General features: G+C 47.1%; 2 protein-coding genes across 5 annotated transcripts; one reads left to right on the forward strand and one right to left on the reverse strand.

The window, feature by feature from the left end:
• C1QBP (complement C1q binding protein) lies at positions 2,078-7,584 on the forward strand. Its single transcript, XM_018064467.1, has 6 exons — positions 2,078-2,429; positions 3,044-3,194; positions 5,369-5,465; positions 6,610-6,705; positions 6,951-7,070; positions 7,190-7,584. The coding sequence occupies exons 1-6, from the start codon at positions 2,207-2,209 to the stop codon at positions 7,337-7,339; spliced, it is 837 nt and encodes a 278-aa protein (XP_017919956.1). The 5' UTR covers positions 2,078-2,206; the 3' UTR covers positions 7,340-7,584.
• On the reverse strand, positions 3,524-14,486 carry RPAIN (RPA interacting protein). Of its 4 annotated transcripts, XR_001296867.2 has the most exons (8): positions 14,081-14,426; positions 12,767-12,937; positions 11,287-11,347; positions 9,416-9,527; positions 9,204-9,267; positions 8,064-8,204; positions 7,701-7,797; positions 3,524-5,048 (listed from the first exon to the last, which is right to left on the reverse strand). XR_001296867.2 is itself a non-coding variant. In XM_005693439.3 (7 exons), exons 1-7 carry the CDS (start codon positions 14,159-14,161, stop codon positions 7,768-7,770), a joined length of 660 nt encoding a protein of 219 aa, XP_005693496.1. In that variant the 5' UTR covers positions 14,162-14,266; the 3' UTR covers positions 7,434-7,767. The 4 variants fall into 4 exon arrangements, 3 of the variants coding, with proteins under 3 accessions (XP_005693496.1, XP_005693495.1, XP_005693497.1); XM_005693439.3 differs by lacking the exon at positions 3,524-5,048 and having other exon boundaries at positions 7,434-7,797; positions 14,081-14,266; XM_005693438.3 differs by lacking the exon at positions 3,524-5,048 and having other exon boundaries at positions 7,434-8,204; positions 14,081-14,486.

Here is a 14,659-nt window from a genome sequence, read left to right on the forward strand (position 1 = left end):
GGAACATTGGTTCTTAACCTAAATCTAATGTAAGCTGTGGCTTCTTGCCCCCCAAAAATAACGTTCCATCAGAACCTAGGTGTAAGGTTGGAGGGCTGCAAAAGTTAACCAGGCATTTTGCCTTCAGGAGCTCCAGAGGGTAAGGGGCAGCTGCCAGGTAAATGAGCAATGCCAGGAGGTTTCTGCTGAGAAAAGAATGAAGTATAGGGACCCAGTCACAGAGGCATGAGTTCTGGTTTTTCAGGGAAGAGGAGGAAGAGCCAGGAAGGCCTTTCATGGGAGATGACCTCAGAGGCTGGTTTTGGGAGTCAAAGACAGCAAGAGTGCATTCCACGAAGTCACAGAAAGCCTGATCATGCTTGAGAACAGTAGATGGAAGTTTGGAGAGAAGCCAATTAAACAGCAGTCCTGGGACACCAGACTCAGAGCCACTCAGCTAAAGAAGTTTCAGTTCAGTTGCTCAGTCATGTTTTACTCTTTGTGACCCCATGGATGCACGGCAGGCTTCCCTGTCCATCGCCAACTCCCAAAGCTTACTCAAACTCATGTCCATCAAGTCAGTGATGCCATCCAACCATCTCATCCTCTGTCATCTCATCCCCTTCTCCTCCTGCCTTCAGTCTTTCCCAGCATCAGGGTCTTTTCCAATGAAAAGAACTTGCATCAAGTGGCCAGAGTATTGGAGTTTCAGCTTCAGCATCAGTCCTTCCAATGAATATTCAGGACTGATTTCCTTTAGGATGGACTGGTTTGATCTCCTTGCAGTCCAGAGGACTCTCAAGAGTCTTCTCCAACACCAGAGTTTAAAAGCATCAATTCTTCGGCACTCACCTTTCTTTATAGTCCAACTTTCACATCCATACATGACTACTGGAAAAACCATAGCTTTGACTAGATGGACCTTTGTAGGCAAAGCAATGTCTCTGTTTTTTAATATGCTATCTAGATTGGTCATAGTTTTTCTTCCAAGAAGCAAACGTCTTTTAATTTCATGGCTGCAGTCACCATCTGCAGTGATTTTGGAGCCCAAGAAGATAAAGTCTCACTGTTTCCATTGTTTCCCCATCTATTTGCCATGAAGTGATGGGACCAGATGCCATGATCTTTGTTTTCTGAATGTTGAGTTTTAAGGCAAATTTTTCACTCTCCTTTCCACTTTCATCAAGAGGCTCTTTAGTTCTTCACCTGCTGCCATAAGGGTGGTGTCATCTGCATATCTGAGGTTATTGATATTTCTCCTGGCAATCTTGATTCCAGCTTGTGCTTCATCCAGCCCGCATTTCGCACGATGTACTCTGCATAGAAGTTAAATAAGCAGGGTGACAATATACAGCCTTGACTTACTCCTTTTCCTATTTGGAACCAGTCTGTTGTTCCATGTCCAGGTCTAACTGTTGCTTCTTGACCTGCATACAGATTTCTCAAAGACAGGTAAGGTGGTCTGGTATTCCCATCTCTTTCAGAATTTTCCACAGTTTGTTGTGATCCACACAGTCAAAGGCTTTGGTGTAGTCAATAAAGCAGAAGTAGATGTTTTTCTGGAACTCTCTTGCTTTTTCCATGATCCAGCGGATGTTGGCAATTTGATCTCTGGTTCCTCTGCCTTTTCTAAATCCAGCTTGAACATCTGGAAGTTCATAGTTCACATAATGTTGAAGCCTGGCTTGGAGAATTTTGAGCATTACTTTGCTAGCGTGTGAGATGAGTGCAGTTGTGCAGTAGTTTGAACATTCTTTGGGACTGGAATGAAAACAGCTTTTCCAGTCCTGTGGCCACTGCTGAGTTTTCCAAATTTGCTAGCATATTGAGTGCAGCACTTTCATAGCATCATCTTTCAGGATTTGAAATTCCATCCCCTCCACTAGCTTTGTTCGTAGTGATGCTTCCTAAGGCCCACTTGATTTCCCATTTCAGGATTCCTAAACTTCTTTAGTTCCTGAAGATTCCTGTTGCTGCAGAACTTAAGTTTAGGAATCAGATTCCAAGCCTCCCTGGGAGGCTACACGGAGGCCACCAGCAGAGGGCAGGGTCCTGCCCACTGTGCCTTCTGGTCTGCAAGGCGGCGGCGCGGAAGCACTTCCCGGCTGTGGGGCGGGACTTCCGGCGGCGGTCCCAGATCTAGGGGGCGCAGCGGCAAGGAGTTGTCCTTCTAAGCGAGAGTTGTATTTCGAATCTGCACGTGTTCGCCACCGCCTCCGCTTCCAAAATGTTCCAGCTGCTGCGCTGCGTGCCCCGCGTCCTGGGTTCTGCCGTCGCTGGTCTCCGCGCCGCCGCGCCCTCCCTGCCGCTTCTGCAGCCCGCGTCCCGGCCATGCGCCCGGCCCTTCGGGCTGCTGAGCGTGCGCGCGGGGTCGGTTCAGCTGCCCGGCCTCCTGAAGCCTCGGGGGCCCTGCGCTTGCGGCTGCGGCTGTAGCGGACTGCACACCGAAGGTGAGACTCATGCACGTGGGCCGGGGGCGTGAGGGGCGTGGGCCTAGGTGGGGCGGGGTGTTAGGGGCTGGGAGGTGTAGACCACCTGAATGGACAGTCCGGAGCCGCTCCTGAGGTCCGGAACATTCTCCCAGTGATGGTCGACCTGCTAGTTAAACCCACGCGTAGTAACATTTCCCGTCCTCCCCCACCCCTGTTTGGCTGCGGGGAGAGATACTGTAAAGTCCTGGAGGCCGGCTTTACCTCAGTCTCTCGAAAATGGAACTTTGCGAAAGCCCAAGGTCGCGGTTAGAAGTAGCGTGGTGATGTTTCTTGGCAAGTGAAAGGGTAGTGGCGACTTTTTTTTTTTTTTTGCCTTATTTTGAAACGTCGTGAGAAGTTCATTATTCTGGATCACTTTCCTAGAATCCATGCTCAGCTTCCCACTGATAGCTTACATTTTTACAGATGAAGGAATTGAGGTTTAATGGATATGAGTTGGGCTGAGTCCACAGAGCCATCATTAATAGAAGTATTAGGAAAAAACAGGCTAAGTCCTGGTCTCTGCTTGTAGTAACGGGGTCATTTTCCATTTTAGACTAATTGGCTCTTTCTGTAACTTATTTCCATTGTAGGAGACAAAGCTTTTGTTGACTTCCTCAGCGATGAGATCAAGGAGGAAAAGAAGATACAGAAATATAAGTCTCTCCCCAAAATGTCAGGAGGTTGGGAATTGGAAGTGAATGGGACGGAAGCCAAATTAGTGCGGAAAGTTGCTGGAGAAAAGTAAGTACCAGGGACCTATGGAGCCCAGGGGACCACATCCTTAAACCTGCAGGACCTGCTGTGAGGTATCCACAACAACTTTTAGTTAAGACAGGTGCTTAACTGACTCCTGGTTTCCCAGAGATGGTATGAATCATTTGGATATCTTCTTAGGCTCCTTTTTGCTTATTCACTGCACAGTAATGTGCTGTGGTGGTTAACAAGGAGACAGTAAGCTAGTAGCGGGGTTCCCCAGTGGCTTGGCAGTCCAGAACCCACCTGCCAAAGGAGGAGGCGTGAGTCTGAAATGGCAACTCACTCCAGTATTCTTGACTGGAAAATCCAATGGACAGAGGAGTCTGGCAGGGAGTCCATGGGGTTGCAGAGTCAGATATGACTGAGTGCCTGAACATCACCCCAGTAGCACTGAAGCCAAGCCACTGGGAGTCTTCTGGACCAGTAGAGGCAGCAGTCACTGAGCCCTTCCTGGTGAGTGAGGCTGTGCCTTGCCCACAACTAGGCATGCAAATTCAGAGATTCCGGCACTGCCAACAGAATCGGATTTACTCTGCTGGGTCTACTACGCTCAGGCTCTGGCTGAGGAAAATAAAGCCCCCGTTCTGTTTACAGTTGAGAAAGCAAGATAATTAACAGGGTGGAGTTGAAGTATAGTTTTTCATTAGAAAAGAGGGACGCTTTTGGCCTGCTTAAGCTGTTTTAAATCCACGGTCCACTTTGAAGTTTCGCATGCGCTGTGAAGCAGCCGGCTGGTGCTTTTGCCTAGTAGTGTAGCATTTTCCCCTTCATAGGTCAATTGTGTGGTCTGTAACGTGACCCAAACCACTCTCCTAGGCGAAGTCATAGGCAGTTTGGGACCATTATAATGTGCTGCTGAACATAGCTGCATTTCTCTGTCCAGGGGTCAGTTTGGTCCACACTGTCACAGCTTAGACAGATTTTTGTGCCTGTACATCAAACCTCTTGTCTGTCAAGGTGCCAGTTACCATGGCTTCAGAGGGCAGCGTTGTCTGCAACCTAGCAGTGCTCGTTCCAAGTGTCACTCAATTTTCAGTTCAAATTTTGGAATATGATATGTCAGGTGAAGATTCTTGCAAGTTAAAATTGTCATTAGGTGGTGTTTGTGGCCTGCCTTGTCATTTATTAAACTTCCTACATCTGCTCTGAAGAATAAAACTGTCCAGCAGCATATTCTTTTTTCTTTTTTGCCACACTGCTTCTGGGAATCTTAGTTCCCTGACCGGGGATCAAACCCAGGCCATGGCAGTGAACACACCAAGTCCTAACCCCTGGCCCACCAGAGAACTCCCCTATGTGGTGTCCTTGTGAGGCCTCCCCTTCCTGGGGCCAGGGCTACTCTCCATCCTCAGCTGATGCCACAGCCCTCTGGTGCTCCTTCTCTTCCTCTCAGGCAGATTTTCTTCTAATGGAGGGAGATTTTTAAAGGAGGCTCCTGGAACTTCGTGGTGGTCCAGTGGTTAAAATTCTCCTCTCCCAGTGCAGGGGACCTGGGTTCAATCCCCGATCAGGGAACTAAAATACCACACATAGCAACAAAGGTCACATGCACCTCGCAACCAAGACCCAGCCCAGCCAAGTACATTTTATTTTTTTAAAGGAGGCTTTTGGAACTTTGTGGTGGTCAAAGTGTCTGCTCCCAGCGCAGAGGACCTGGGTTCAATCCCTGGTCAGGGAATTAAGATCTCGCATGCAGCAACTGAGCGATCCCACACATAACAATGGTCATGCGTACCTCGCAACCAAGACCCTGTGCAGCCAAGTACATTTATTGTTTTAGAGGAGGCTTCTAGCCCATGCCCACAGCTTCTCAGCCGCTCACCACCACTGGAAGGTGCCCTGGAAAGACAAGAGTGGCGGTGTCAGCTGACTGTGGCTATAAGGTTGACAGAGCCCCGGATAGTGGCCTGATGGCAGAAGCAGCCGACACACAACTATATTTGGCTGAGGAAATAGTGCCTAATTGACTTCCAGCAGCCAACACATAGTAGGCCCACTTCAGACCTGCTGAATCCAACTGTGGATGGGATGCAGGCAAATCAGATGTAAAGCCGGCTGAGATACATTGTTTCAGCAGCATTTTTAACTGTAGCAAGCCTTAGTACTCAGCTACTCAGTTAAAAAGACATCTTCATTGTGCTCTTTGGTTGCCTTTCTAGGATCACTGTCACTTTCAACATTAACAATAGCATCCCACCTGCTTTCAGTGGTGAGGAGGAAGAACCCTCCCAAGGGCAGAAGGCTGAGGAGCAGGAGGTAAGTTTCTAACACTGTAACCAGCCTGTACCCACCTATTTCTGACAGGCTTAGGGAAGGAGCATTGGTTTTTGTTTTGTTTAAATTCTAACGCCAGGAGAGAAGGCAAAGGCAGCCATCCTTGGGCCTTTACTTGCCGAGCACCAGAACTGTGTGGCCACTTTTCTTTCCCAGGGGCCAAGTGTTAATGAATTGTTTTCTGTGGACTTAAGCGTTATAGTTTGGCCGGTGTTCACCTAACAGGAAGGAATTTAAGCTGTCTTAACCCTTCTCATGATCAGGAGATAAATCATTTGGAGTGTTCCACATGAGGAATACATGTCCCAAGTTGGTAATAAACACCAGCCAGGGGCATCAGAGACTTTGGCAAGGCCTCTCCTTAAGTTGCTGCCCTTCTTGGTTGGACCTGGATGGTGTTTAGTCCTTGAACATTTTAGGAAGCTTTGTGCCTGGCCTAGAAACCAGCCAGTATGAGGGCCACAGGTCCCCAGACTTTCTGGCTGGGTGGGCATGGTATTGTCTCATTACCCAGCTCAGCTCCCTGGAGTGCTGGCCCAGCCCCCCTGACAAAGACCACCCCCAACCCGTCCATGAGGTTGGCTGGCTCACTCTCAGAGCGCCTCTGGGCCTCTAGTCAGAGGCACCAGCCTTTGGTCCTGGGCTGTAATGAAGATCCCAAAACATCTGGAAAGGGGTTTTGGAGTTTTGAGCCAGCTTTGTAGTGTATAGATGTAGAAACTGACCCAGGAAAATTAACTGGCACACTAGGTGCGGCTAGAGCTGAGTTCCTAATTCTGAACCTTGTATGTTCTTTAAACAAGCAGGGTGCTAACAGAAGTGAAAGGCTGTACTAAATTATGATACTCTGCCTCCGAAACAGTCCATAACGCTAGAAAGGAGAGTTGGGCTTGACTGAGTGACTTCATTTTCACTTTTCACTTTCATGCAATGGAGAAGGAAATGGCAACCCACTCCAGTGTTATTGCCTGGAGAATCCCAGGGACGGAGGAGCAAGACTTGTAAGTGGCTAAGTAATATCGTAATAGCAGTGGCCATCAGACACCTGAATTGAGACCTTTAGTCCAGACCCCTGCCACCAGACCCTTGCCAACAAACATTTACTGACTTGTTCTTATTTCCCTAGCCTGAATTGACATCCACTCCCAATTTCGTGGTTGAAGTTACAAAGGATGGCAGCAGCAAGGCCCTTGTGCTGGACTGCCACTATCCAGAAGATGAGGTGTGTAGGGTGGAGAGCTGGCGGCCTGGGGGGCAGTGGTGGGGGGCCTCCAGGGGGCTTTCCTGGTTCCATCTAGCTGATATTAACATTTTCTGGCTTAGAGCAGCAAAGCTGGGAAGATTAGTGGGAGGTAAGGGAACAAGGTTAAAATCTGAGTTTCAAGCTATAAATAATCCCTTTTCTTCGCCTGAGTCTGGGTTGTCCTGGAAAACCTTTCTGTTTCGCCAAATACTGTCTCTCTTCAGATTGGACAAGAGGATGACCAGAGTGACATTTTCTCCATCAAGGAAGTGAGTTTTCAGGCCACCGGCGAGTCTGACTGGAAGGACACAAATTACACACTCAACACAGATTCCCTGGATTGGGTGAGTGCTAGATAAGGTGGGGAGGGGCCTACCTAATCCAAGGAGAGACAAAGAAGCATCCTAGTAAGTGTCTCAGGTGTCTGTCTTTTTTTTTAACTAGTAAATGATCCTCCTTCTAGGGCTTATACGACCACCTAATGGATTTCCTTGCGGACCGAGGGGTGGACAACACTTTTGCTGATGAATTGGTGGAGCTCAGCACAGCCCTGGAGCACCAGGAGTACATTTCTTTCCTCGAAGACCTCAAAGGTTTTGTCAAAAGCCAGTAGAGCAGGCAGCAAGGTGCTGAACACCTTAATTTTATGGCAGGCTTTGGCCAGTGAACAAAACCTAACTCTGAAGCCAGACCCATATGCTTTGAAATTTTTTTTTTTTAATCCCAATATCATGGAAAATAATTCACTTTTAACTTATTTCTGTTGTCTCTTATTTACCATTCATTTATCCTCTACAAACCCTTTATTTCTGGATTTTTGTATAACATAATGATGGACAATAAAAATCTCCAAGGTGATTTGTCTTTTCTAATTCTATACCCTCCCTTTCAACCTGTATTACAAAACATGAAACAGAGGAAAGTCTGAAATGTTTTAATATTAAATAAGTTATAAATAAAAGGTTTGTATTTACAAGGCCACTTCTCAAGATGGGACTTTCTTCCAACACAGTAGATCATGCATCAAGACTGGGACCGACCCTAGAGGATCACAGCCCAAGTATCACAAGCCTGGATTTAAACAGAAAAAAGTTAGAGTTATTCCAGTGATGAAGATAGTCTCAGCATATGGTTAAAAGTCATCGATAGCAATGACACTTAAGCTGCTCCTTCCACGACCTGGGTGGCCTCTGTGCTTCCCCCCTTCAGGAGATGGTTGGCCTTTTAACTGAAATGACATCACTTTTCTATGCAACTAAGTTCCTCTTTTCTACCAGGGTGGGAATAAAACCATCCGCTGACCCACTCTCAACTACTGGCTCCCATGGTAGGCTTACCAGACAGCTCATGAGAAGACATGACTTCTCCTCTGTCCCCTCAGTGACTGAAAATTCTGGCGTGTGGGGACAATGTGCACTGTGCTCATTGACACTGTCTTCTAAACAAGCACGAAGCTTTTGCTCTGTCATCTCCGGAGACTAAAAAATAGACAAGTTAAACTATAACCTAATCTTACTAGCCTCATAGTCAACAGCTTGAAAAACTGCAGCTCCCCTCACACCAATCCACAACCAGCTCCCTGTGATGGCTTGATTCCTTGGACCCTTAAAAACGCTATAACTGTGCTAAGAGGATCTCTTTAAATGTCCATCTAGCTGCCTCTCCAAATGAACCAGTGCTCTTCCACTCCTGCCGTAAAACACTAACTGCTGCTCATCGTGCCAGGAACACTCAGCTGAGACTGGAACCTCCCTGTGTTTCTGCCTCTACCAGCAAAGTGTATGCTTACCCAGAACCAGCAAGCTCCCATATCTGCTGCTGAACTTGCTACTGTAACTGAGTGATTTAATTACATACTATATAAACCAATGAAATAATAAGAAAACAAAGTTTCATTTTTGTGATAGTAAGTGGAATGTTTAGGAAACAAAAAGATGCTTTAAAAAAAAGAAAGAATTAGGTAAAAGAGTAAAAGATGGGGAGGAAAAATCCTAAAGTGTACACAGCTTCTCGATGCTTTATAGAAACAACTGGAAACACAAGACTAAGAATTTTATAAAAAAACAACCTCAGCTCTCCAGTCAACAGAGTCTCTGGCTCAAAGAGTGGCAAGTAAACACATATGTTTGAAACTTACTATAAAATGTGTCATTTGTATAATTCACCACTTTAATCAACTGGCAAACTTTTTGTCAACATCATGTCAGATCAGATACAAGAGTTTCCAGTACTAAACCAGGCTCTCTTCCTAGATGTAAGTGCCTCACAAATGGCTTGTGCAGAGGGGCTGGGAAGACCCTGATTTATGGAGCTTGCCAATTCCATGGTGTCTCATATTGCCACTGTGACCAACTTCAAGCTACCAGTGTGTGAACTGGACGTGAAGCTGGGACAAGCTGTGCTCGCTACTGGGGTTGTTTAAGAAAGTAGGTACATGTGGGAAGAGGTAACACAAGACCTGTGTGAGGAACACTCACATGAGACTGGATGTACAGGCCACACTGACACACGACCAGTCCACTTGCTACCCTCAGGTTGTACCTGGAAGCAGAATTGGGATCCCAGAGCATTACAGCTAGCAGGCCCATATCCCCCCACCTTCCCAGACCACAGAGTTGGGGGGAGTTCCAGTCACCTTGGAGTGGGGGGTGGGAACGAACAGTGCTGAAAAGGTTGTGAAAACTCTTACTTTGTACACACGGGACAGATGAGGGGGTTTGCTTCCCACTCAGCAAGCATGACACTGAGACACTGTTCGTCAAACTGCAAGCTCTTCTCGTACTCACTGATGATGGACTGTTCTGCAAGGCAAAGGAGAGCTGGAGTGGCACCGTGCATCACTTCGGGCACCCTGTCCCGAGTGCTAGAAGATTCATTTTCAAAGGCTTCATCCACACAAGAGACAAATGAGGGTAAAACCACACTACAATCGCTAGATATTCACTGCTGTGTCAGGCCTCCTCTTACTGGATCCTTCCCCTCCTGTCTGTCTGCTTCCTTTTGAAGTGATGAGGCCACAGGAAGGGAGCTGAAAAAGTGTCAGGCAGCTGAAGAAAGCTGACAAAGGCACGTATTTCTGATGCCAGGCCCCTCTGGATACGTCTAAGGTGATCTGTTCCCCATTGTTCCCAGACTCAGTCCGTGTTCAGAATGTGTGTTCATCCACTCAGCAGATATGTAAAAAGGCCTAGGACTTGGGAGGCCTAGGTAAATACAAAGATGAAAAAGGCTGGTCCCTGCTTCTGATGAGCTCACCGTCTAGACTTCAGAGTAGGGCTCAGCAGACCACAGGCCGTATCCTGCCCACCTTCCATTTTTAAAGTTATAATGGAACAGCCATTCTCCTTTGGTTGATGAATGGGCTCTAACGGTTCTCCCACTACAATAGCCGAACTGAGTAGTAGCAACAGGCTAAACATTTACAATCTGGCTCCTAAGGGAGAGTTTGCCAACCCCAATTCCAGAGGGTTCCTTATGACTGAGTAAGGCAGAACACAGCAAATTCTTATCACTTGGGATTTTTAAATTAAATACACCCCAAAAGAAATATTCAGTGAGTCCTTTCACTGAGATAGGTTTTACAGGTGAGGATAAAGAGAAAAAAAAAAAAAAATTCAAGGAATCTACAGTTTAACTGGAGTCAACACAGCAATCATAACAACTAACACTCACATAGCACTTATTTTGTGTCAAATGCTATGTTAAGTCCTTAACATATATATTAATCTTCACTATAAGTCTTATTTTAAAGATGAAGAAACAGGCACAAGAAGAGCCCAGCGCCACAGAAGTTAAAGTGGTAAAGCTGAGAAGTGAACTTTGGCCGTCTGGGCCAAGAGTTCATGCTCTTGCATCCTCGAGATAAAAGCAATTATTTATCGAAAGCCTTCTTATATACCAGGCACCGCTCTAAGTCTCCAACACATGTTATTTAAACTACAGAGGCAGTCTGTCATCTCTTTAACAGATGACATAAACTGAGCCTCATCAAGACAGGCCTGTGTGAAATAAATGACTTAGTTATATGAAGTACTAAATCAAGCACTCTGTGGCTCTCTGATGCTACAGGAAGGGAACGGTCACAAGACCCGGGGGAGTCAGTAAGGAACAGATGGGAAAGAAGGTACTGAAGTTAGGCAGCACAAGAGGCCTGATCATGCAGTCTCCTGTAAGGGGACAAGGTTACTGTTAATCTACTAACAGAGAAGTACTGTTGGGTTGAATAGACACAGGAACCGGATTCACAGAATCAATTTTACTTTCCAACCCCACCACCAGCTATGCAGCCTGTAAGACACCTCTGTCCCCTCATACTACCTCATGGGGGCATCATGAGGACAGAGCAGTAGAAGGAGAGGTCTGAGCACAAGGCCTGACACCTGAAGACTCTTCTGTTACTGGGACAGCCAAGTACAGCCAAGACTTCAAAGTCAGAACAAGAGACCCCTGAATATGCGACTAAAGATGGAAACAAAGGAGTTAAAAACATTCTGTTTAGAAATGAGGTCAGCATTAGAGCAGTTAGAGATACAGGCAGGAAGAACTATTCCTAGACGTCACCTTGATCAATCAGCTCCTGTTGGATTTCCTCCAGCACAGCCAGGTCCATCGGCTCCTCCAACTGCAGGAGAAAGTGGGGTCATCAGAGATTTGAAGTTACAATCAACTGACAAGACCCACATGATTCACACTTGGAGACTGGCTCCAAAAACCCAGATTCAACTGAAGAAATCAACCCAGTCCTTCCGTAGAATGTGCTTACAGTGCAGTAATGTGGCCAGGCTGAGAAAGCATCCACAAATGATTCACCCAGCCAGGGACAAAACAACGGCACCAAAGTTGTGGGAGGCAGTGTAGGGTAGCAGCTAAGTGTATGGTTCTGCCAAAAAGCTGTGTGACCACTAGAAAGTTTCTACTCACCGTCAGCCTCATTTTGGGCCTCTGTAACGTGGACATAAAACCCACCCGAGAGGGTTACTGTAAACACTAATTGTGACTATGTAACTTGAACACATAGCAGGCACCAAATCATGCCTGTTTATTACAGAGAGCCTTGATGTTTTCAGAACAGTTTCCCACGTTTCTTATACTGTCCTCACAGTACTAACAACATCATCAATTTTACAAATGTGGAAACTAAAGCTCAAAGAGGCAGAATTAAGAGGCAATAGCAAAACCAAGATCAGAACTGCAGAACTACTGAGACTTCCTTGGTGGTCCAGCGGCTAAGACTCCGTGCTCCCAACACAGGGGGCCCAGGTTCCATCCCTGATCAGGGAACCAGATCCCACATGCTGCACCTAAAAGACCCTGCGTGCTGCAAGAAAGACTGAAGATCCCATGTGCTGCAGCTGCACAGCCAAATGAATATTTAAAAAAAAAAAAAATTCCAGAACTACCAGTTCCAATCCAGTGCTTTTCCTGATACATGGTAAATGGTTTTCTGTGCACACCCAGTTCCCAACCCTGGCTGAGATTAGAATCAGAAAGTTCCTGGAGACCTTTTTTAAAAAGAGAGATCACTAGCTCAGGCCTACTGAATCAAAAGTTCCAGGGGTGGAGCCATGGAGTGAAATTTCTCTCCGTTGAGTTTTGTAAGTGATTATGATGTGAAGAACTGACTCATTGGAAAAGACCCTAGTGCTGGGATAAGATTGAAGGCAGGAGGAGAAGGGGGAGACAGAGGATGAGATGGTTGCATGGCATCACTGACTCAATGGACATGGGTTTGAGCAAGCTCCAGGAGTTGGTGATGGCCAGGGAAGCCTGGTGTGCTGCAGTCCATGAGGTCGCAAAGAGTCGGACACAACCGAACGACTGAACTGAACTGATGATACAGTGATGCAGCAGGTTGAGAGTCTAGAATTTATGGACCATCAATTGATCTAGAAGAGTCTAACGTTAAAGGTAGAAGAACTTGGGTCAGAGGCCATTAGAGTCCTGATTGGGGGCTGGAAGGTGACTGGATTTAGAGAAGTTGGGAAGACAGGAAGAGAGGACACTGCCATTCACGGTGCTAAAGGAACATATCCAGCCTGACCTGAGCCCAGGCCTGTGGGCAGCTCTCCACCGACTGCAAAGCATTCCACTCTTCTTCCATCACCTCCTGCACTAGAAGGGTGTTCTGAGCGCCTCCTGACATACTGCCTCCAGCCTGGCGGTATTTGCTCAGGAGCCTGTCCCGGCTGTTTCTCATTCTCTCCAGGCATCCCTTGGAAAGAGGAGAAAGATGAGAAAGGAAAAAAAAAACACAACAACAACCCCTCAGATTAGTTGTTAACACACTAAAGGAAATTTACAGACACACAATTTAAACTCTAACCCTAACTATTGTTACTTTGGCACTTTCCTCTCCAGTCCTTACCCATATGTCAACAGGTGCAATTACAATGCTTGGGTCATATATTTCCAGATCAACATACTTCGCAGTCTATCTTCAATGCCAGCCTTCTGAATGGTTGGTGATATTAGCACAGCATCCACTGTGCTATCAAGACAGTTAGGTTGCTTCCAAATTTTTGCTACTCTAGATATGGCTCTGGTAGTCACCTTCTTAAACAGTTACTCAGCTTCAGGCAACCTTTTCCCCTAGCGGCCACATGGCAATGCCTGGAGACATTTTTGGGTGTCACAGCTCTAGTTGTAGAGGCCAGGGAAGCTGTTAAACACTGTACAATCCCAGAACTGCCCCCCACTCCACAAAGAACTATCTTCTTCAAACTGTGGACAGCCAAAGTTGAGAAATCCTGCTGTCAACAGTCATTTCTAGCATCAGATTATTTTCCTGGGATATATCCACTAAATTAAATCCCGGAAACGACAGGCGACAGCATTTACAGGAACCAGACTGAGTTCAGGATAGGTCAGTGCTAACTGTATGCTACAATTCTGCTAGACTTAGTAACAGAGGCACAGAAGAAACCGTTTGGAATGGAATGATAAATCATTTCCGGAATAAAAAATACTATCTAATTATTCTATTTCTCTTTGGAATAGACATAACGCCTCTCTAGATTGCGGTGAGTACACAAGGTGCCTCTCTGGTGCCCACCGACCCGACAACAGCAGGTGTAGAGGTGCAGTCACGGCCGCATTTCACGCTGAAAACACACGAGTCCAAAACGAAGGCTTCCTGGGACCGGGCCGGTCCAGGCTAGTGCCACACACAGGGGTCCAGAAGCTCCAGAAAGTGTCCGGACGGTGGCCGGGGTCGGACCTACAGGCAGGAGATCCACCTGCACCGACTCTTGCTTCACCCGGCCGGGCGGAGGGAAATTACGGAGGAGAGCGGTTCCTGAGACGGACTAGAGGAGTGACGACAACCTGGCCAAGGCTTCCCAAATCTCACACTCACCTGCCTGAAAGCCTCTTTCCAAGGCGGCGAACCCATCAGTTTATACAGCGAGCGGTGCCGAGACCCTGGCCTCTCTGCCATCTCGTTTTCGCGGGAGTAGTCGCCAGAAAGCCCCACCCACAACGGGGCACAGGATCCTGGGAGTTGTAGTTCATGGGTTCCGACCGCGCCAGGTCCCGGGGAATTCTGGGAAACGTTGTCCTATCGGCGGGTCCCACACGGAGCCTGATTTGGGCAACCCCAGGATGAGGGACTGAAGTAGTGACATTTGTGAAGTCTATCCAACGTAGATTGAAGGAGGTAAGTCTTGAAGGAAGATTTTATTTTTTGAGGGAAGTTATTAGATGTGTAGCTTTATCCAGGTGGAGATGTCCAATAAGCAATTAGATACGCAGATCTCAGTTTTCACCCACGCCCTTCCCGCCCGGTACTAGACTTCCCGTAACCAGAAGCTTCAACTCAGGTTCTGGCCTGTTGACTTTCTCCTCCCGCTCCTTTGGCGTCAGAATAGGCTTGACTGGTGATTGGCTTTCCTTTGGCGATGACGCTGTCTGATGGGCTGCCCTCACCTTTGCCCCG

Source organism: Capra hircus, chromosome 19, assembly GCF_001704415.2.
Source record: "Capra hircus breed San Clemente chromosome 19, ASM170441v1, whole genome shotgun sequence".
Lineage (NCBI taxonomy): Eukaryota > Metazoa > Chordata > Mammalia > Artiodactyla > Bovidae > Capra > Capra hircus.